This window comes from Danio rerio, chromosome 7, assembly GCF_049306965.1.
Source record: "Danio rerio strain Tuebingen ecotype United States chromosome 7, GRCz12tu, whole genome shotgun sequence".
NCBI lineage: Eukaryota > Metazoa > Chordata > Actinopteri > Cypriniformes > Danionidae > Danio > Danio rerio.
In genome coordinates this window covers 63,370,001-63,394,729 of record NC_133182.1, presented here as the reverse complement: position 1 = coordinate 63,394,729, position 24,729 = coordinate 63,370,001, and the positions used below count along the sequence as shown (strand labels likewise).

The 24,729-nt window shown below is 35.8% G+C and overlaps 2 protein-coding genes across 4 annotated transcripts in view; one reads left to right on the top strand and one right to left on the bottom strand.

Annotated features, from left to right (window-relative positions):
• Nucleotides 1–24,729, top strand: part of pcxb (pyruvate carboxylase b) — a 374,478-nt gene that overhangs the window by 212,972 nt on the left and 136,777 nt on the right. The window lies entirely within an intron of this gene.
• Nucleotides 18,865–24,729, bottom strand: part of LOC110437730 (leucine-rich repeat and fibronectin type-III domain-containing protein 4) — a 50,626-nt gene continuing 44,761 nt past the window's right edge. For all 3 annotated transcript variants that reach the window (XM_068222753.1, XM_005174688.5, XM_073907430.1), the window contains one exon: nt 18,865–21,056. In XM_068222753.1, coding sequence (XP_068078854.1) covers nt 19,832–21,056 — 1,225 coding nt within the window. In that variant the 3' untranslated portion in view covers nt 18,865–19,831. The remainder of the gene's footprint in view (nt 21,057–24,729) is intronic.

Sequence of the window (24,729 nt, the reverse complement as noted above, 5' to 3'; positions counted from 1 at the left end):
TATTTACACAAGGCGACGTACATGGCTCAATGAGTACCGTACTGCCTGCTGATAACACTGTGCCCGTAGGCAACCTACCCCACACCAAATGCTCAGTCATAGGCTGAAGAGTTACAGCGTTCTTTAACTTCAATGTGCCAACCTTATCTGGGATGGACTCCCCTCGCCATCTCTCCAGGTTAGACAAAAGGCGAAGAAACTGACTACTGTCACTCTGGCAAGCTGCATCAGGCTTACCCATAACACGCCAAAATCCGTCATTCGACTTGAAATGTCTGATCAGTGGTTTAAGCACATTTGTACCCAAAATAATGGGATCAATCTGTCCTTCAACAAATAAGACTGGGACTATAAACTTGTACCCATAAACCTCGAATTTCAAATCACAAAGTCCTAATGGACTGGATTGCTTTCCCCCACAACCCACTAAAACAATATCCGCAGACGCCAGCATGTCATCAGTCATTATGCCAGCCTGTTTTAACATGGGTATTGTGTCTGCACTGATGGTAGTCGCCATCGATCCAGTATCAAGCATTCCTTTTAACTCAATTTTATCCTGCACTAAAACATTAGTGTAGAATAAACTTTCACTTTGAGCAGTTCTCATTGTATTTTGCAAAATTACTTTGCTCGACTTCGGAGCGTTTTCACACACGAAAGCGTATACAGATTCAATATCATCATCATCAACGGAGGTTGAATTTATGTGCCTACCATCGCCCTCCTCCAGATGGAGGCTCAACAGTTTCCCTGAGAGGGTTTCTGCCTGTGACCGTCACCAGCTTCAGTTGAACTGTTTGGCACAGGCTGTGATGCAGACATCTCGCACATATCACGTGTATGTCCAGGTAGGTAACAACTAAAGCACAGCCTGTGCAGTCTGCAGTGAGCAACTGTGCTGTGGTTATTACTCTGACATACTTTGCACACTTGTGGTCTTCTAACATTGTATTTGTGATGCCCTGTAGCTCTGCTGGACTGTGTGTTACATGACAATGCCTTCTCTAGCATATTTAACATTTTGTCCATTGTGTTATTTTCGCATACTGCCTGGTCAGGTTCGAACGCACTTCCTGATGGTCTAACAGTTTGAGGCTTACAAATCGGTGTGCCATACCCATCAGTATTGACAGCACTAGCTGCTTGTTGTGAGAACTGACACTCATAAACTTTACGGTCTCTCACAAATTCATCTAATCGGTCCTGTACCTCAACTGCTGTCCATTCACGCTGTGGTTTGCTCAAAAACATCATTGATAGACCTTTATCAGGACAATTACGAATGAACATTACAGCGATCTCCATGTCCCGATCCTGCAAACATCTACCCTCACTTTTCAGATGCTGTTCAGCTAAATCAGCAGCTTTATTCAATCTGATCCAATAATCATAAGGACCCTCATTGTGGAATGGCTTGGTGGCGTAAAAATCAGCCAGGGGGAGACCTGTGGATATTACACCACTAAAGTGCTGTTTGAGGATACGAAACACCATATCTACTTCAACAGTTCTTGAAACTGAGGCACTGTTGCGCAACCAAATCTGAATAACATCCCTCGCTCTGCCCATTAATTTGTTTATGAGCTCATCAATGCATTCTTGTTTGGAATAATTCCCTTTTTCAAGGTAAGCTCTCATTAAATCTTCCCATTCAAAGATCGAACATTTATCTGCACTGTCACCACGAAAGTATGGTGGTTCTTTTCCACTCTTCAGGACAAGATTCATCTTTGAAGCATCAATGATTGTGGTACCACATTGATTCACATGTGAGCACTTTTGACAGTCTAAACACGAGTTTGATGTAGGTAGCTGATTGCTAGGGAATAAACTAGCTTTAATCGACTGACTAATATCAGCGCTCAGTTGTCTCACTTGTTCATTGGACAAAGTCACAGTAGGTTCAGCTATACTCATCTCAAGAGGTGGGATATCATGAGACACTGGGGTAGAAAATTGTACTCTATTTACATCAGAATCTGTGTTAAACATTTCCCCAGGAATACACAAACTACTGAAGGGCAAAACCCCTCTGCCCCTCCCCAAATGATATTCACCCAAACTGCCAGTATCTTTGTTAGAGTGCATCATTAATTATAATGCATAAAATAATAAAAGAAAATAGTGAAATACACTTTTTTTCTTTCAATAAGCCCACAGCTATATAATCAGGGCAAACTTAAATTAGTCTGGTACACAATAAATCAATCACTTAAAATTCGAGAATTCACCTAATTATACTCCATATAACACATTTAGTCCAGCTGGTATAAGGATACGTTGAAACGTGCGTTCCCTCGACGACGCGATCAAGTAGCAAAGTCTGACGTCGTCTAATCACCGCAACTTTAGTCAAGAGTCCCCTCGTTGAAGCGGAAAGAGCACGAGAAGTCCGACGCCTCGCGGTCCGTGAAGCACGAGAAGTCCGATGTCTCGCGGTCGGTGAAGCACAAATCCGACGTCTCGCGGTCCGTGCAGCAATCTCGGGTGTTCGGCAGCCGCTGAACAATCGCGCGGGTCACGTCACCAGTGTAACCGTACTCTCTTTTGCTCTGCGTTGTGTAGTGAATGACGAGAGGACACCATTTTGAGTCTGCACAGAGAATGTTATTATAGAAGATCGGCAGCTTCAGCTCATTACATTAAATGTACACTCCTTAGTTCAAGGAAAGGGTGGAAAAGAAAAAAGGCGAATGAAAGATGGAGGAAACGAGCGAGAGGCGCCGCGGAAGGACGCGAAGACAGGAAAGGGAAAGAAAACTAGTTCTCACAATTACAATCCACATATTACATTGTCTAAAATAAAAATCATAAATGCATACCTGCACAGAGAATGTTATTATAGAAGATCGGCAGCTTCAGCTCATTACATTAAATGTACACTGTCAACAAAAATAACATTCTACAATATAACAAACTGTTTTTATATCAGTAAATATGACAAATGATTAAAATTAAACTTAAATATGCATTTGTGTGTGTGTGTTAATTATGGCCAGAGCCAAGTTCAATTTGGAACAGGTAGAGCATACCTCCTTAGTTCAAGGAAAAGGTGGAAAAGACCGCTCAAGCAATAGTGCAACAGGTATGGCTGCTTGGGCTATACCACCTTGACGTTAACCCAAGGGGGGAGAGGTGAAACCACTGTCACTTTACAGACTCTTTTTACATTTATATTCTGAACACAAAACAATTTTATATGAACTAAGTAAACAGGAGGAAAATATAGTGAAATCAATATATCCAAAATAATCCTGTTACACTTCCATTTATTTCAAATTGTTTGTCCTCCCTCTTTCTTAAACTGCTTTCTTTATTTTATTTTTTTTTTATATTTTTTGTTCTTTCTGTCTCATCTATGTCTTGGTGATTAGCAGCCTTATTTGTATCCGGTCACTGCTGTCTTCTAAATGATGTATTTTAGCTGGACGCATGTCCTTGTTTTATTCATTTCCATTTATTTATTTATTTAGTTTGATGTGGCTGCTAAGTGCCTCTCTGTCAAACCCTATGCTGTCTGCTGTTAACAAATTACGGCAGGCCACCCAGAATGCTGAAAACCTGCATAAACAAACCATTAGCTGACAAAATGTGCAATGGGTGGACTTGTAGTTAAGCAGAGGCTTTTGATTAAAGCACAGTGTCTGTTTTTTTTTTAAAGATTTATTATTATTATTATTATTATTATTATTATTATTATTATTATTATTATTATTATTATTATTATTATTATTATTATTGTTATTATTATTATTATTATTATTGTTGTTATTACTATTATTACTATTATTATTATTATTATTATTATTGTTGCCAAAGCTTTATAAATGAGGGCTGCTGGACTGGCATTAGAACTTGTAACAAAGACAAAAATCAATACAAACAAGGAGGGATATCTCCTTTTACAGTGTATAAATATAGCTCTTAATTAGAACATAAATAAAGTTAGATGACGTTAGGATTAACACATTGCTGACAAATTTCCACAGATAGCTTGAGAGGGAATTAGAGAACTACACATTTGAGTCTTCTATTTTATAATACAGTGTTAAGACATCTTGCAACACACAAGAGAACCTTAAAAGAACATTACACATGCGCGTGCTGAAAACACTAACATCTTTGCTTCCAGTTAGCACTTGGCATTCATGAAGCTGGTCTGTGGTGCGTATTTCTTGTGTTAGCACTGTCTATTATCTTTAGTGAGGGTTTTACACTGCAGGGGAGATGACAAGTGCAGGCCATGCATCGCTGAAAGAGATCAAGACAAAAAAAAAAAACAAAAAAAAAGAAAGAGAGAAGCTGGGCATGAGTGAAAAGAATAGAAAGTAGGTAGCAGATTCTCTCAGCAGGGGGTGGTCAATACATTCAAGAAACTAGAACCATGAAATGATACAAGAGTGAAGATCCTTTGTTATCTTGCCAATGAAATGTAGATGAAAACAAATGCAGGGACTGAATAAGTGAGCTCATTTCCTGTGCATATGCCAAGCAAGGTCAGAACAAACAGCATAGGCTTTTTTGAAAAAAATGCACAATTTGTAAAATAATTTAAAAAAAAAAATGTGTCAGTTGTCATTTTTGTGTGGAGTTTGCATGTTCTTGTGTTCGTCTGGGTTTCCTTTGGGTGCTCTAGTTTCCCCCATATGTCCAAAGATGTGTGGTACAGGTGAATTGGGTATGCTGAAATTGACTGTGATGTATGAGTGTGTGTGTGTGAATGAGTGTCTATGGATATATATACATATACCTACATAGATATACAGTTAAAGTCAGGATTATTAGCCCCCCTGAATTAGCCATCCTGTACAAATTTCTGTTTAATGGAAAGAAAACGTTTTCAACATATTTCTGAGCATAATAGTTTTAATAACTCATTTCTAATAACTGATTTATTTTATCCTTGGCATGATGACAGTAAATAATATTTAACTAGATATTTTGCAAGACACTTCTTTACAACTTAAAGTGACATTTAAATGCTTAACTAGGTTAATTAGGGTAACTATACAGGATAGGGTATTTAGGCAAGTTATTGTATAATGATTGCTTGTTCTGTCGGCAATTAGGAAAAAAAATATAGCTTAAAGGGGCTAATAATGTTGTCGTTGAAATAGGTTTTAAAAACATAAAAACTGCTTTTATTCTAGAAGTAAATTTTTTATTTTTTTTCCCCAGAAGTAGGAATATTATCCGACATTCTGTGAAAATGTCCTTTCTCTGTTAAACATAATTTGGGAAAAAAAAATAAAATAAAAAAATTATACATTTATACATTCACATATATTTATAAACAAGGACTTGTTTTATTTGAAACCCCATAAGTATAGTTTTATCACTGTTTGAAGTAAAAGGAAAAAAAAAATCATACTTTTATGATGTTAGTTTTAATACATTTAAAAAATTTAATCAGAGAAATCCTCTGGCTTTTTTCTTTTTTTTTTTTTGCTATCAAAAACATAACGAACCATGACACTACTGTGATTTTTGTGAACCGTTACACCCGTAATATATATATATATATATATATATATATATATATATATATATATATATATATATATATATATATATATATATATATATATATATATATTTATATATATATATATATATATATATATATATATATATATATATATATATATATAGTACTGTATATACATTATACTACAGTTTGCATGTTTGAGGATTTTCAAAGTAAAATATGCAGTGAGTTTAATGAGCTGTTGACATGCTATATAGCTATCAACCTTAGCTTTTTTTATTTTGATTGCAATGCAATAAAGGGCAACACAGTGACGCAGTAAGTAGTGCTGTCACTTCACAGCAAGAAGGCTGCTGGTTCGAGCCTAGGCTGGGTCAGTTGGGGTTTCTGTGTGGAGTTTGCATGTTCTCCCTGCGTTTGTGTGGGTTCCTCCAAGTGCTCTGGTTTCTCCCATAGTCCAATGACATGTAGTACAGCAGAATAGGCTAAATTGTCTGTAGTGTATAAGTGTGAATAAGTGTTTATGGATGTTTTCCAGAGATAGGTTGCAGCTGGAAAGGTATCTGCTGCGCAAAACGTGTGCTGGATAAGTTGGCGGTTCATTCCACTTTGGTGACCCTGGATTAATAAAAGGACTTAGCCGAAAAGAAAATGAATGAATGAATGTACACCCTTTGTAGAGCTGCTGTGAAACAATAATTATTGTGAATTTAATTTAAAATTACAGGTTTCCACATTTCTTTTTAAAATATTTAATGTTTTGTTCAACAGAAAAAAATGCCCATTGGATCAAGTGAGGGGCGAGTAAACAATAACATCATTTTCTTTTCTGAGTGAACTGTCTTTTTAAGAGCTCTGAGTTGCAAGTGCAATGTCATGTTGTAGTGGGCCCCAAATGGCAGCTCATGGGCCAGACCATGCCCACAAAAGCAAAATGTCTGGCCCATTTATTCAACATAAAACGTATATGATGCAAAACTTGTGATGTTTTTTTTATTATTATTTTTATTTTATTTTTATCAATTTAGCTATCATTTTTATTTGATTTGATTTTAAATTACAGTACATTGCAATCAGGGGCGTAGCACCAAATTCTGGGCCCTGTACCCTCTCAATGTCAGTGGGCCCCCTACACATTTTTTTTTTTTAATTAATTGAATATAAACATTCACAAATAGTGTTTTAATCTATAATCAAATCAGATTATAATAATGACTGGTTCTTTCATTCACCACCAAATTGATGCATTTGGCCTACTTGTGCTCAAATACCTTTAAACCGTAGGCTACATCGGGTTTGTGTACTGACATTTTGATCCATGATGCAAGTTTTGATTTAAAAACATTTATTTTTGAACAGGAGAACACGAGACAACTGTACCCTCAGAAACATTAGCTGGCCTGGCCCATAATTTACTTACAGCAACAAGCAGCCTGGTTGACAAACTAAGCTAAAGATTTAACATTAGCATACATACATTACAGGGCTCGAAATTACCTTTTTTACTTGGTAGCACTGGTGCTCCCAACTTCAAAAAGTTAGGAGCATCCCAAAAAATTATCAATGTATTTTGAAATAAACAATGACATTGACAACAATTGGAGGGGCCAATTAATTCAAAGTAGGCTACAAAAAAAAAAAAAAAAAAAAAAATTGGTGGGATTTCAAAGGGCCCTTTCCCTAGACGGGGCCCTGGGTAGGCAGGTCCACTTTTCCTGCCACTACCACGCCCATGATTGCAATTAATAAACTGATACCATTTAGTATAATTGATCTCATTGCTAAAAACAAGTGGAGAAGGGGCACAGAGAACATTACAAGATGTACACCATAACTACTGCCTATTTGACATAGTACATTTAACAGACATGTACTTTTTGCTACCATCTGTGGAAAGACATTCACAGGGAGAAAGTTTGCTGGTGTTCAGCCTGGCTTGCTTTAAATAATTTGCCCCTTTGGGAAAATAACTGGCACCCTTGCCATACTGGATGAGCTCGTAACATGAGGCTACATGAGCTTCTCAGTACGATTTCTTAGCAGAGTTGTCTGTAGCTCACATGCCATAGCTTAGCTATGCAACCTGATTATGGAGTTATATTATGAGTATTATCTTTGTGAAAAGTTGCACAATGGCTTCAGTACATTAACTATTATGAACATGAAAAGTGTTGATACAGAGAACAGCAGAAAGCTTTTGCTTTTGAAAACACTACTGGATGGGTTTAGGGAAGGAGATTTGTGGGTCAGTTTGTATTAAGCTGATATATTATGCACAATGACAAGCCAACTGACTTCTTCGTCATGGACATGCAAGAGAAGCAACATAGACTCATTCTGAAAACTAAACCCAATATACACTTCTGGAGATCGTAAGTTATGTAGCCAGAGGAATGTATAGCTGCATTTCGGGCCTTCGAGATAAATTTTAAATCTTAAAAAGTGTACACAGCAACCTCTGGTGAATTTGCAAAAACAAAAATTCCAAAAAAAAAAAAAAAAGTTATATAATACAGTGTTTCTCAATTGGTGGGTCGCGACCCAAAAGTGGGTCAAATATGTCGAAGCGCAAGTACGATCCAGAATATGTAAAGTATGGATTTACATATATTGACGACAAAAAAGACTTTAAGCCTCAGTGTCATATGTAGTGAGATGCTCTCTTCTAAATTAAAACGACATTTAGAAACCAGACCACATGTTCTATTAACAATTCAGTTTAGTTCATAGTAACTGAACATTTCCTTACCACTGTTTACAATATTTTTCGTTTTTACTTTGTAATATTTGTATAATTTGATCATTTTTGTTAAATGACAGCAGTAAAATATTGTTTATTTGTAAGTCTCGGTGAATGTATTTTGATTTTTCTTTCACTACTTGTGTATGTTAACACATAAATACAAATGAATTATAATTCCTTAACTTATATTATAGTTCCTAAAAATTTGGGTCGCAGCTTGGTGACCATGTAAAAATGTGGGTTCCATGGTCAAACCAGTTAAGAACCCCTGATATAGTATATATAATTATAAATAATTATATTATTCCCTGTCATAATAATATAATTGGATTTGTGTTTATTTGAATTTATACTTTTCATTTTATAATGAGTTTTACTGCAGGCTCATTCAAGAGTTTCCTGAATATACATTTAAAGTCCGAATTATTAACCCTCTTGAATTATTAGCCCCCCTGTATACTTTTCCGCCATTTCTGTTAAATGGAAAGATTTTTTCAACACATCTATAAATATAATAATTTTACGAACTAGTTTCTAATAATTGAATTATGTTATCTTTGCCATAATGACAGTACATAATATTTAGATATTTTTCAAGATACTAGTATTCATATATATATATATATATATATATATATATATATATATATATATATATATATATATATATATATATATATATATATATATATATATTTATGCTGTAAAAATTAATTCAAAAATTAATTCATTTTTAACTTTTGATTTTAATGTTTTAATGGAATTTGATACCGCATGGCGAACAGAATGAAAAACCTCTACATTTCGTCCTTTAAGGTAATCAAAAATCGCTGCTTTCATGCTTTCATGGTAGACTCTTAATAAGAGTATTATCTTAATCATATTAAAATCGGAGTATTGGTGTCCATGTAAATGAAGTCAAAGGCATTCCTCTGCCTTCCTCTGCCTAGCATGCACCCTCCAATGTTTTATTAAGTTTGACGTGTTTCCCCCTTAAACGCAAGTGTCTGCTTTGTGCTGTTGTGTCAGAATCCTTGTGAAATACAGCCATACTTTAGAACGCTTAGTTTAAGCAAATTTGATGAAAGCGATCATGCGTGTTGAATCTGAAGGGAGTCACTCAGGCTGCCCTGTCCTACATGCGTTGAGAGTGTGTGTGTCTGTGTCTGTGTGTGTGCGCATGACAAACCTACCAGCAACAAACCTGCCAAAACATTGTTGTCCGTAGCCATTAAATCAAAAAGTTACAAATTGCCGTGAGATTGCGTTGCACTCTCAGCTCACATCATTCAAAAGATAAGGGCAACATTGTCCCACAATAATGTCAACAGACTGGACTGTTTTAGCAACTAGCTGAATGTAAAGGAGGACTAAGCAAAATTGTTTCTACTCTATAATTAATGTTCTCAACTCACAGCAATACAACTTTTAAATAAGTGCAATTCTTTGTATTCAATACTTTATTGTTATTATAATTTTCCATTTTCCATGTCTGCAATGCCTGTATTTTGGCATTTTTGGCAGTCCACTTAGAATCCAACTTGAAAATTATTATTATTATTATTATTATTATTATTATTATTATCATTATTATTATTATTATTATTATTATTATTATTATTTTTGGCATTGATTGTTTTGAAATTCAAATGGCATTAACATGCCTGTGTTTTATTTCTTAATAAAAATTATTGTCAAGCCAGGATGTTAATGGTTTATTGTGGGTATGTCGTTTACATGAAGAAATATGTGTTACAAGTTAAACAAAAATTTTAACAAATAATTATATTTTGAATTTAAATAGTTTTTGTCTTGCGTTTACATTAATTACACATTTCAATAGACAAAATTACAAGTTTCAGTCTTTTAATTGTGATTAATCGCGATAATTCTATCTAATAATTCAGACTTCAACTTTATGTAAAACAAATTTTTCCAATGAGTATGTGGTGGAAAATGTTCATGACTTTTATGCAAAAGAAATTCAGTTCACTGTATATTATAAACTATAACATACTAGTGCAAAGCAGTAATGAGTCGTGGACAGTATAGTCAAACATTCGATGTTCTGTGTAGTTCTAGTTTTGATGGCATAACAAAAACATTTATTTACTGTATTTAGGAAGGGCGTTTTGTCAAACTAATGTGAAGTGGGATTTGATCACGTCTGAAAATATTAAAGACACATTTCTAACAAAAATTTAATTCAAAACATTACACATTGTAGTGTGCGTGCGCGTGCATATGTGTGTTGTGTATAGTGTGCGTGTTTGTGTGTGTGTGTGTGTGTGTGTGTGTGTGTGTGTGTGTGTGTGTGTGTGTGTGTGTGTGTGTGTGTGCGTGCAAACATGTGTGTGCGTGCAAACATGTGTGTGTTTTTTGTCTGTGTGTATGGATGAATGGATGATTGCACAGACAATGTGTACATCTCTGCCGTCTGTATTTACCCACAGCACCAGACAGGCTTACAGCAGGTTCTGGACACACACACACCGTGCAGTTATATTTGACAAAACCAAACCCAAGACTTTTGAATAATGAAGAGGAAATGGCATCATTATTCTAAGTCTTTTTAAAAATGCAAAAACATAAAGTCATCAGTTGTGCTTGTACGCAAGTGAAACAATATGCAAATATCTTTACATATGAAAAATTATTAAAATATTAAGGATATATATATATATATATATATATATATAGGATATATATATATATAGGATATATATATATATATATATATATATATATATATATATATATATATATATATATATATATATATATRTGTGTGTGTGTGTGTGTGTGTGTGTGTGTGTGTGTGTGTGTGTGTGTGTGTGTGTGTGTGTGTGTGTGTGTAAAGGATAAAAATATTAAAAATATAAAATATTTAATATATATAAATATAAAAAAAAATAATTAAATAAAAAAAAAACTGCCTTCATGCCTTCTTCTTCTTTTGTATTCTTTTTTTGTATTCTTTTTGTGTTCTTTTGTGCTTTTGTATAATGTTATTATTATTAGCAGTATTATTTATTATATCCATATTTATATTTGTTTTATTAAAAACAAGCTAAGATTTGCCCACCTGTCAGATTTCAGACCATATGGGGCACAGCATTTATATTTTAGGATATAACTCAGGTTTTTCAACACATTATTATTGTTCATTTATTTGTTTGCTAAAAATTAGAACTGAATTCAGAAATAGTTTTAAAACAAATCTTTGTGCTTAACAAACTAAAATTATTATGTATAGGCTAATGAATATCTGTGCGTACAAGGTTGCTCTATCCACGAGAGAGTGAAAGTGAAAGTAGATTATGAGATGGCTAATCTCTCATTCTCGCGCTGTAGATGCTCTGTTTAACTTTTTTTTTGCTTTTTCCACTTACACTTGCCTTAGGTCATGGAAATAGAAAATGCACTTATGGCGCGACTCAACTGGCTCTTAAAAGGAATGGGAGATGAGACTCTAATTGGTTTATTCTCAAAACACACCTATAACTCATTCATTCATTCATTTTCTTGTCGGCTTAGTCCCTTTATTAATCTGGGGTCGCCATAGCAGAATGAACCGCCAACTTATCCAGCAAGATTTTACACAGTGGATGCCTTTCCAGCCACAACCCATCTCTGGGAAACATTCTCATATACATTCACACACACACCCTCATACACTACGGACAATTTAGCCTACCCAATTCACCTGTAATGCATGTCTTTGGACTGTGGGGGAAGCTGGAGCACCCATGCGGACGCAGGGAGAACATGCAAACTCCACACAGAAACGCCAACTGAGCCGAGGTGTGAATCAGCGACCCAGCAACCTTCTTGCTGTGAGGCGACAGCAGTACCTACTGCTAAAAATAGAGCCCAAAGATACATGATTCGCTGTTGCTTTGTACCCCACTGACTTTTTATTTGATGAATGAAAAAAGAATAGGTTTGGAGAAACACAACAGCAAGCAAATTATGATGGAATTTTTATTTCTGTGAGAATGATCACTTTAGATGACCTCTCTTTCTGACTTAATTTGCATAAAAACAAAAGCACTGTTTAGGAGTGAATGGACATAATCTTAGTGATCTGTGTTATATAATCTGATCCCTGTAGTCTAAATCATTTGAGAAGATTAAAACTGGCTCAGTGCTTATTGTGACCATGACCGTGTCTGAAAGAGATGGGCCAAGAAAAGATGAGAAAATGAGTTATTTCTCACCCAGTCCCAGAGTGACTGAGTGCTTGTGAGATGTAGCCTAAAATAAAGGACATCCAGCTCTACTTTACATGCCTGCAGCAGATTCTGGCCCATTTTGACTAATTGATGGATGTATTAATGCATAAACTGTTCGTTCTTACAATGTTTCTGCAATAACCAGATGCATGAACTGGTTTATCTGTAATGAGCTGGCCACAGCATGACTAAGAATAAACTAAGAATAAACGTCATGCAGAGCAACCTCACAAAGAAAGTAGGGATTTTGTTTTTACCATTGCACCACCAATAAATCACTCTAGCAATATTTTCATTTCAGATGATTCCTTTGAGTTTATGCAGCATTTTAGGATTCTATCAGGTGCATTAACAATGTTGCACATGTTTGAGAGATGCAAAAGACAGAAGTAAACTTACAGGCCAGGGTATTTGGCCTGTCAAATACTTATCACACTGCAAAAAAATTAAAATAAAAATACTGCTTAAACTCAAGAAATTTGACTCACTGGTTACATCTAAATTTTTCAATTTGCCCAAATGATTTTTTTTTTCTCAAGTGTAGCAACAGCCTATTAACCTTGGCTCAATGAGCAGAGATGGCAAAAGTACACAAATCCTTTACTCAAGTAGAAATACAGGTACTCATGTTTAAAACAACTCTGGTGAAAGTTAAAGTACTGATTACACTTTTGTACTCAAGAAAAAGTAAAGAAGTATGGCCTCAAAAACATACTTAGGTAAAAAGTACCCATTACTACTACATCTAGTAAATTCATTAGGTAGACAAATGTCCGGTTTCCCCTTACAGTCTAAAGACATGCAGTATGGGTGTATAGATAAACTAAATTGGTCCTAGTGTATAAGTGCATGTGTGAATGCGAGAGTGTATGGGTTTTTTGGCATTCACAGCGTAAAACATATGCTGGACTAATTGGTGGTTCATTCCGCTGTGGCGATCCCTGATAAATTAGGAACTAAGCTGGAGGATAGTGAGTGAGATAGGTAGGTAGACCTCACATCATGTTGATACATTAGTATAAACTAACTTACAATTAATTTTTTTTATGTAAAATTGTTGATGCCAATTTTATAAAAGAAGCCAAGCAGCATCACACCCTGTAATATGGCCCCAACATTACTCAAAATGTCAGCCCATGTATCATATAACCTCCAAAATGTGCAAGATCTTTTATTCAAGTGAATTTAGGATCTTTTGCATAATATTTGTATTAATAAATTGCCCAGTATAGTTACTTTTGTTGTTGTAAAGCATTAGTTAAAAATAAATTGATTGAAGATTAAAACACGTATATGTAAAAGCATATAGTCAATAAAAACGCAATAAAAAAAAAACAATCAAACAGCATAAATTCTGTAGTAGGAAATATGAAATCGGAAATAAAGGAATTAAATCTCAGTGCATATTGTGTTTTATAGAGTATTGGATTGTTTTAGAACTAAATGTAGAAATCTTTACAAAAAAAAAAAAAAAAAATAGACCAGACAATTCTTGTGCAGTATGATTGGAAATAGACAAAAGATTCCAACCTTAAGCATTCAAACAGAATATTTCGTAACTGAAATGTGTCTCTCTTGTTTACCTGTGATCTGATCAAGCAAAATGTGTCTTATCACTAAACAGGGCAGCATCAGTCATGTTAAATTCGCCATCTGCCTCTAAGTAGGCATCCTAGTGTTTCTCATAGTAATCTTCATAAACTAGCCCATGTACGGTGCAAGATAGCCTTGATTAAATAAAAAGCTGCATGCTGCAGCACGCAGGTGTGCAATGACGAAAATAGATTGACTGCATCAAAAAGGCACTTAAACTGCGGAATGACAAGAAATAATACAGATTGCACCACCAAACACATGAAATTGAAGGTAACGAGCCTGATTTAAAAATGTAAGGAGTAGAAAGTACAGATTTTTGCATAAAAATGTAAGAAGTAAATATAAAAAGTTGTCAGAAAAATAAATAGTGGAGTACTGATACCAGAGAAATCTAAAGTACAGTAACAAAGTATTTGTACTTTGTTACTTCCCATCTCTGTCAATGAGAAATAATGTGTTGAGCCAATAATAAAAAAAAAACGTTTAGTCTGCCTGATCATGTTATTGTCCCAATTAAATATTTTAAATTGTTGTAGCATGATTTTTTTGTTTTTACGTAATTGAAAAATGTATATTGAAGAATTATAAAGAAACAAATAATAATGCAAAATAATGATACACTAAACATTGCCAAGTGTATTTATTTTTTTATTCAACAGGCAATATTGTGAAAATGCATTAAAATAAGAAATACTTTAAACATTTCTACAAAACAAACCATACAATGCCATGTGTTTAAATTCTTAGCATAAAGGCTAGTGTTCTTTAAAAAAATTCACAGACAACTGTAAAATTGTCAAAAACACCATAAAATGTTAATATTTAAAACTGTATCTTCAAACATTTACCATGTGAACATGTTTAGAAAGTCATTGTTGTACAATCTGCGTTGAGTAGATTTTATAATCCAAAAGCCTCCTAAGTTGTTAAACACTTCTCTTCCGGGACAGCAGACATTCAGCACTGTTGACAGGGCTCTGAAAGTTCTTTATGCTGCTTCTGCTTACTGTTTTAAGAATTCCCATCTTCATTGTAGTTGCTTGCTTTTTCAATGTACAAAATATTTATGTACAAAATATAAAATACCGATGTCAATCCTAAGTCTACATATATCAAATACTGTACATATGCACATGTCACCATGCCATTAATAATAACTTTCAAAGATACTACTCCTGTTGGGTCACAAAATGTAATCGTAAGTTTTCAATGAGGAATATGGTTGTTGAAATCTGTAGGGCAGAGTTTTGTTTTACATAATGTTTTGTTTAAAAGTAAATGTCCAAGGCTACAGTAGAACTGATAACCGGTAACATAACAACACAAACTTGTTAACAGTCACAATTACACTGGGTTTGACAATTGGGTTAACGTTAACAGGCATGAATTACAGTCATGGCTCATGGTGGCTATCAATTAAGCAACTAAGTTATGCACACAAATTACATCTTAAAGTGAGCAGTATTTTAGGCGGATATGTAATAAACATACTCAGTTGTTACAAGGGTATTTAATGTGAAAGTCATCACAGTTTATTCGCTCCTCGCCCAGCAGTGGTGGCTTCACAATACGGTTACACTGTAAAAGGGAAAAAAAGAAACATGTTAGCAGATATTTGTTAATTCCTTATTAAAGTAATGAGTTAATAACAATACATAGTAAATTAAAGAACCAGGATAGACCAGTATGGTCAAAACCATAGGTTAGACGTCAATATTGCAGGTGGGAATACACAGTTTTTTTTTTTTTTTTGGCACATATATAGCGTGTATAACGATATGTCAGAGGGGGCAGGCTAAAGTAATGCCCATGCTGTTTGTGTCAAAACACTAAGACTTGCACTTGGTTAAAATTAAACATAATTTAATAAATACAGAATTCACAACTCACCGGAACTTTGATGAAGGAAAATATGATATTTTGTTGGATCTCTGCCATTGTTGACTTGCTGCATTTACATATAAATATCTCACTCTTGAGTACACACATTTTTTGCTTTTAAGGTTTGTTGGCTAAACACAGATATTCCTATTCTAATTGATAAATTGGCTGAGCACAATTTAATATCTTTGTTGAATGCATTTTTTTTAACTTCAAACCATTAGCTTAAATTAAAAGAGTGAGTTTTTTTTCCTAATTATTGGGATGTCATTTGGTGAGTCAATATTTAATTGTCAGTTTCCACAATTTTTCTTTTTTTTTTTCATTTTTACACTGTAGAGCACCTTTCTTTATTATTAGTTACTAAACTGTTTCAAATTAAATCTGTATAATTACAGAAGTTGAAAAACAATAGCCATGCAAGTTTTTAAGCAAACTATGTCAGAATCTTTGGATGAATTCATTCACTCATTTTCTTTTCGGCTTAGTCCCTTTATTACACCGCCAACTTATCCAGCACATGTTCCAAGCAGCGGATGCCCTTCCAGCTGCAACCCATCTCTGGGAAACATCCATATACACTCATTCACACTCATACACTATGGACAATTCAGCCTACCCAGTTCACCTGTACCGCATGTCTTTGGACTGTAGGGGTAACCAGAGCACCCGGAGGAAACCCAGGTGAACGCAGGGAAAACATGCAAACTTTTTTCTGTGAGGCAACAGCACTACCTACTGCGCCACTGCATCATCCATCTTTGGTTGAATAAATTAAGTAAAATTATATGTAAAAGCTGGTTTTGTTAAAGCCACAGTTAGATATGGTAATTTGTACTGCAACAGTCTTGATATTGTTTAATGGACTTCAAGGCTAATGAAAAGCTCTCAGTTCACTAGACTTTAAAGCTAAATGCTGTTAACTTTGATTACCTAATTGGTATGCATAATGCTCTGCAAAATTAGCTCATATCAGTTGTATGTGTGCTAACTTCAAATATACTAACAGACCTTTTCTTTTCTGCCAGTTTGCCAGCCTCACTAGCCAGTGAATTAGTCTGGAATATCTTGTTGGCATGGTAGCAAGTAATGCCACCTGGCATTGGCAGCCAATAAGAGCCGTTCACAGATTGACAAAAAGATTTGTTTGCAGTGATTTATAAGGACGTGCTACCAAAAAAAAAAAAAAAAACTTTAGATCATTCTGAAGCCAACATTAAAAGGCAGAACGTGAATTTGTAGGATCCCCCTATCAAAAAGCCCAGATAACCTACTGTAAGTAGAGTGAGTAAATGAATGTATCTGTTCATATTTCTTTAGAACATTTTTCTTTGTGCTCAACAAAAAAAGGATTGTAGATTTCATGGTTAGTTCACCCTGACATACCAATAACGTACAATCATGTCATTTCGACCTTTATGACTATCTGTTTTATGAGGAATGGTTCATTTTATTCATCCATTCATTTTCTTTTCGGATTAGCCCCTTTATTAATCTGGGGTCGCCACTGTGGAATGAACCGCCAACTTATCCAGCATATGTTTCACGCAACGGATGCCCTTCCAGCTGCAACCCATCACTAGGAAACACCCATACACACACATTCACACTCATATACTATGGACAATTGTTTAACTTACAAAATTCACCTACACCACATGTGTCTGGACTTGTGAAGGAAATCCATGCAAACACAGGGAGTACTTAGAAACTCCACACAGAAATGCCAACTGACCCAGCCAAGGCTCGAACCAGCGATCTTCTTGCTGTGAGGCGACAGCATTACCTACTGTGCCTCTGCGTCGCCCGGTTAAATTGTATTGTTGGTAAAAAGAATAAACTTACACAGGCCTGGATTGACAAAGGCATGAGTAAATGACGATACTCCTAAACTCATTATGCATATAATGGGTCTTAGTAAACAATCAACAGCAAAAAAGTAGCTGTAAAATATAAACACAAGATATCATCACACACACACACACACAGAAGAACTCATCTTCTCCCCCTCATTTCACCTAAGCTGTTCTTAAATGGGCTTTATTGGCAATGAGATAAATCCCGGCAAAGTACTTACATGACAAAAATACCGCTAACGTGCACATTACAGACACAATGTCCTCTCTCTTTTTCTCCATCTCTATCCATTGTGCTCGCTCACTTTAGCTTGAGCTCTCCCTCTCTTTGTGTCCCGCATCAGCACTCTTGCAGACAGCACTGGCCGTCCTATCTCTTTCCCTCAATCCGACTCTTCCCCTGTCTTTATCTCAGCCCCACACGCTGGCCTTCCTAAGCAACTATCTCATACTGCAGCTAGACAGGGCATTACAATGGGGAAGAGGGAAAGTACTTAAGCAATTAAGTCTCCTGTCATCTGAAAAAGTAAAAATAAATATGTTAATTGTCAATAAATACAAACAAATTTAATTACATTGAAAAAGTTGACATTCTCTCATTACTTACATACTTTAATATTCTGAAATCAATACAGGGTAACCTTATTTGTGGCATAATTCAAATAAAAGTCAGATTTTGAGGTATTGCACCATTGCATTCTCATGGGTATGAAGGTGTAAAAGTGAACATACACACCTGTAACTTGCACTGCTCCTGGAATATCCATTTATTGATATTAAGCCAGTTTACCACTGTGCCGTATTAAAAAGATTATTATTATATGTGATTGCCTTATCTCCTCTTTATTTCTAACTCATAAAATCATTTCACACTTGCTGATATTAACAAGAGTTTGTTTTCCAACATTTTTTTTCACTGCTAGCATCATTTATAAAATAACAAAATGAAACAATTCTGCCAAAGCCTTGGCCCAAAGCTGCCAAAATTTATCACTGTATTTTCATCCATTACCCCTAACATAATGTTATTTAAAACAGAAAGCATTCATTGAATCTGTAATCTTGGAATGGCATTTTTATTCATTTGTCTTTCTATAATCATCCGGCTTTCTTCCGCCAACATAATAATCTCCCTGTTTAAAACACAATACTGTATTTGATGATGGTGATCACATGGTACAGTAGATCCAGTGGTGTCATAAAATTACTTCAGATTATTTTTTGTGCGATAATCCACTCACTCACCAACACACTTACAAACAAATAAACAAACATACAGTACAGACTCACACACAAAATATCAATTGTCAGTCAATGATCGTTTATGCTCTAAAAGTGTTCAAATCATGCCATCATTGTTCCCTTTATACATGATCACTTTTCTTAGAGTTTGCTTCCTCTACATTGCATGTTTGATGTAATACTATTGTTGCCTTTATCCATTGATTTCCCCCAGTCGATTGGGCATGAGTCGGCACATCCGCGTGCTGGCTGTGTGACTGTAATCCATGTGATTGCTGGAAAACAAACCATTATATTTCCCGAGGTTCATGTGAGTTAGTAATGGCTGTTGCTGTGACCCTGCTTGTTTTAAAAATGTGTTTTTGTTGTATTTTATAAGACATACAGTTTGTGATTCTCAGAGCAATGTTTCTCTCAATCTCAACTGAACTTAAATATCCATCAATATTCAATATAATATAATATCTAAAAAAAACCTCATGCCTGTTCTTTCCAGCTAGCCAAGCTGGTCTTCACCTGATTTAGCTGGTCATTTGTCTTGTCTATCAGCTTGACCAGCAAGTAACCCAAACCTCTTTAAATTAGCCAGCAAGACCACCATTACAAAACTGGGAAAGAAGCTATGGTGGCCTAACCAGCTTAGGCTATTTTTCCCCTTGGGTTTAGGCCCCTCATACATTAACTTTTACCCATTTTTCAGATCATTTTTTTTTCTTTTAATTATGTTGCATCCACATTAAGGTCTTAACAGCCTTTCTTCTTTTATCTACTTTTATCTTCTCTTTTACTACACCACGCTCTCCTCTAGTTCTTCTCCCTTTTCTTTGTCCTTTTCCTTATCCTTCAGCAACTGTTTCTTTGAATTTGTTGTAACATCTGCTTTGGGAGGGTTGGAATTGGAGTTGGTGGTGTTGTAGGCACGGATGTATCCGCGTGTATGCTGCGCGTGGAAATCTTCACTGCCACTGCTGGTTGTTGAGGTGCTTGTTGCTGATGTGCATTGGACAAGCATGCCATGTAATGACTGGCTGCGTTTGGTCCAGATTATGCTAAGTCTCTTGGCATAACTATAGCAGGCTGTTGTTGCAATTTCACCCATATCAAAAGAAGAACTTCTCTTGTAACGCAGGGCGCTACGAGGAGATCTTTCGTGGGACAGAGCAGGGCTCTGATAGGCCATTGAAGAGTTCCATTGGCTCTCTTGACCTCCCCGACGAACTACAACACCCCCTCCTGTACTGAACCGCCTGTCACGACCATATGTAGGGGGAGGAGCCAAGCTTAAACTTGCTCTCTTACTTGTGTCCATGTTGGTAGGGCGAAATTTGAGTGATTTTGCTACTAATTGACGTGACTGACGTGGAAGTGTGGAGGGTGAATTATTACTGGGGGTGTAATACAATGACATTTGCTCTTTCTCCATTGTGTATGGCGGAAGAGGCTTGATAGATCCGACCTCAACTTCTAGTCCTGTCCTGAACTGCTCCAGATTCACTCTTGGCTTTGGGAGAGTTTTTGGTTTCACTTTGGAAGTTGTTTTTGGCGGCGAAACCAACCCTCCCTCTGACACTTTTCGTTTTTGAATGAGCTCGTTAGGCAGCACTACCATCATCACATTCCCATTTCCATTACTTTGAGAAAAGACATCGGCTCCCTTTGAAGGAAGAGGCGGTGAGTCTGTTCCTGAGCATCCGACCTCTTCGCCTATTTCATGATGATTGTCATGGTTGCTGCACACACGGTGGCGTACCATCAGTGCCACTGTAAACACCAGTAGTGTTACCACAACAATCCCACCAACCAAAATTGTAAGGGTACCACCGAGAAAATGGGCCTGAAGAGAACGGCAGTCTGGATAATTGTCCTTGGTGCTAAACTGGCTGCAACCAAGGATCTTTGTGGCGGCCATAGAAGTGACTGTGTCATCAAAAATGGCTAGCACGCACAGATTGTAGTCTGAGCCAGAGACCAAGTTTTTCAGTAGGAAGCTGTCACTCGTGGGGGGTAGAATCCTGAAAAAGGAGGGAGAGAGAGAGAGTGGGTGGTTAGTAACCTGAAGCAATTACCTTCTCCACATTCCATCACAACGAAACAGTATTTTACTGAGACGTGTTCCTTTATTCCCTTGTCCGTAGCACAAAAAGCATGCACTAAGTAATCTAATGAAAATGTTCTGGGCTGTTCTGACAAACCACTACCCAAATTAAGTCCTTCCCAAACAATACCTCTAATATTGACATATAATTACAGGTTTGGATCAAGACCTTGAGACATTACAATACTGTTTCAGTCACATTATTAAAACCCTCTTATCCTCCCACATGTAGACATTTTTTCTTAATCTTTCTTTAATGAAAGAAATGCATCGGCTAATGCCTGCTATTCCCTTGTCCTGGTGGTTTTAATAATGCTTCAAAAAAGAAAATACACTTTAAGAGCTGTATATGAAATATTAGCCAAAGACAAGTAAATTATATGGCTGTGGAGAATTTTGATGCTCTTTTTTTAATGTTTTTGAATGTTTGGAGCATTTCAGTGTGTTCTTTATATATATTGCATTATTGAATACACTATTAAACATGGTGTCTTGAATAATGTGTATCAGCAAAATTAAAATTCACATTTGTTTGCTTTTTTTTGTGTTTTTAGTTCAATCATTAATTTTCCTTCAGCTTAGTTCATTATTTGCTGATATGGAAAAAACCAATCCATCTCATGTACTCTTCCCATTTTATGATCTTTTACTTTCTGGTAGAACTCTTTTATCCCAGCGTCAATCAGACTATTGAACACTGATTGATAGTGTACTTGTGCTTTTTTCCTGTATGCAATTATTTTGCATGTTTGCTTATTTTTAATTTTTATTGTGTCAGAACTTGCTGAAGTGCTCTGTGAGTCCATAGAAAATTTCCCCTTGAGGCACAATAAAGTATACAAACAAACTAAACAATTTATCAGGGGTTACCACAGCATAATTAATCACCAACTATTAAAGCATATGTTTTACTCAGTGGCTCCCCTAGTAGCAAGTATTGAAAACCCCATACACCCATACAAAAATACACTCTCACATTTGCACACGCACTCATATACTAAGTCCAATTTGGTTCATTCAAATAACCTATAGTAACCTATAGTTCATGTCTTTGGACAGAGGGGGAAATCAGAGCATCTGAAGTAAACTCACGTGAACAGGCAGAAAACAAGTAAACTCCAGCTAGAAATGCCAACTGACCCAGCCGGGACTCAAACTAGTGACGTTTTTGCTGTGAGATGAAAGTGCTAACCACTGAACGTGACACTGTTGCTCAGTGGTTTCCTCTGGGTGCTCCGGTTTCCCCCACAGTCCAAATACTTGCGCTGTAGGGGAATTAAATAAACTAAATTGGACGTAGTGCATGTGTGTGACTGAGGGCCCTATCATACACCCGGCGCAATGTGGCGCAAAGTGCGATGCAATTGTTGTTTGCTAGTTTTAGCTTGGTGCAAGAGTTGTTTTTGACGTTTTGCATCACGATGTTTAAATAGCAAATAAGCATTCTGGTCTCAAAAAGGAGGCGTGTTGGGGCGTGTTGAGGCGTGTTTCTATTTTGAGAAACTTTAATAGTCTGTTCTATAGACCAGAATGCGTTAATTGTGCGCGTTAGTTATTGCTTAATACACACAAGATGTAGAGCAATATGCAAATATCGTTACAAATATAAAACATTAAAATATTACAAAACATATCTTCCAGTCTACATAAATATAAAAACCATACTTTCATGCCTTCCTCATCTCGAGTTCTTTTTCAGTTTATTCATTACAATTTGCTTTTGTATAATGTTATTATTAGCAGGATTATTTATTATATGCATATTTATATTTGTTTTATTAAAAACAAGTAGATTTACCCACCTGTCAGGTTTTAGACCATATGAGGCACAGCATGTGTATTTGGGTATAACTCAGTTTTTTTAATACACTTCGTTATAATTGATCATTTATTCGTTTCCTGGAAACTAGAACTGATTTTAAAAAGAGTTTAGAAACAAATCTTTTTGCTTAACAAACAAAATTAATTATTCAAGGCTAACTGATGTCTGTGCATACAAGGTTTTCCTATCCACAAGAGCGAAAGTTACAGTAGATAATGTGGAGGCCTTATCTCTCATTCTGGCACTGCAAATGCTCTGTTTAACTGTTTTCTTGCTAGTGAAACGCTCAGTTTTTCCACTTACAAAGTCTGGCTTGTAATTAGAAAATGCGCCATGGCGCAACGCAACTGACTCTTAAAGGGAATGGAAGATGAGACTCTGGTTGGTTTATTCTCAAAACATACCTATAACTCATTAAGAAAATAAGCTCAAACCTTTCAGAACATGTGCCACGGCGCAAAGCGGATTTTTCTGTCCTTATATTAGCAAAAGTGGATTCTGACATTCCCTTAATGCGTTTGCGCCCTTCGCCCTGGCGATCCCTGATGAATAAAGGGACTGAGCCGAATAGAAATGAATAAAAATTGTATAATAAAAAGAAAAAAAAATACAAAGCTGCATCAGATTAATATTTGAAGAGCTTTTGTTTGCCAGTGTTAATTTGTGTTTAACTATTATTTATTGGTACTTTATTATACAAAAAAAATGTAGCTTGTTATTTATAATTATCCTAATGATTATCATTAATATTTATAATAACCTGCCTTCCATTGATTAACAACAGATATTCTTGCTAGCTGTGTTGGTAAATTGCATGCTTTTGAAAGACCTCAGATTTAATTGTTCAACATTTAGCTGACTTACTCGTATAATCTCTCTCCCATTAAGTTGGAGTATTTAATAGAAGCATTTAATATAAAAATGTACACTTCAGCATCAGTTGTTGATATGTTAACATTATTGTTCTGACATAAGTGTGCAGTTATCATTTGCTTATTGAATCAATAATGTAAAAAAATTCTCTCCCACTCTTTCTCTCTTTGTCGAACACACACTCACTGTCTGCCTGAATTGCTCTGTCATCGGGGTCGGAATCTATTAAGCCCGGCTGCACTGTAAATTATGAGTTACAGCTCAAGGTCATTCTATCTGCCCTCTTATGGCTTTGTATTTCCAGACTCTGTATAGCTCTGTATGCCCTTGTTATGTTGTTTCCAGGCACAGGAAAAGATAAGTTGTTAAAATAAACATGAAAAAATGTTTCACTAGCTCTATCTAAGGTAGTACACTGGAGCTGACATATTGTAGAAGTCACTGGCCATGAGATGGTAGGTTAACATCTTTCTGCCACAACATAAAACAAAAATAGGCAATGCCATGGGCGGACTCTGGTAAACTAGATATAGTAAGCCTGTAGGTGGATTCCTTTTTATCCCAATGAGTAGGTGCACTGTGTGAATGACAAAGCAGTATTGATAGCATTGTTTACATTATTTTGACCTGCAGTACATGTCAGGTGAATTTTTACAGTTTGTGATACTGAATCCAGTTCAAGAAGAAACATTCATTCCTTCATTCAAATTTTTTTTTCCGACTTAGTTCCTTTAGTTAACATCGCTTACCACAGCAGAATGAACCGTCAACGTATCCAGCATATGTTTTACGCAGCAGATGCCCTTCCAGCAGCAACCCATCACTGGGAAACACCCATACACTTTCATTCACACACATACACTACATAAACTTTAGTCATTTAATCATTAATTCA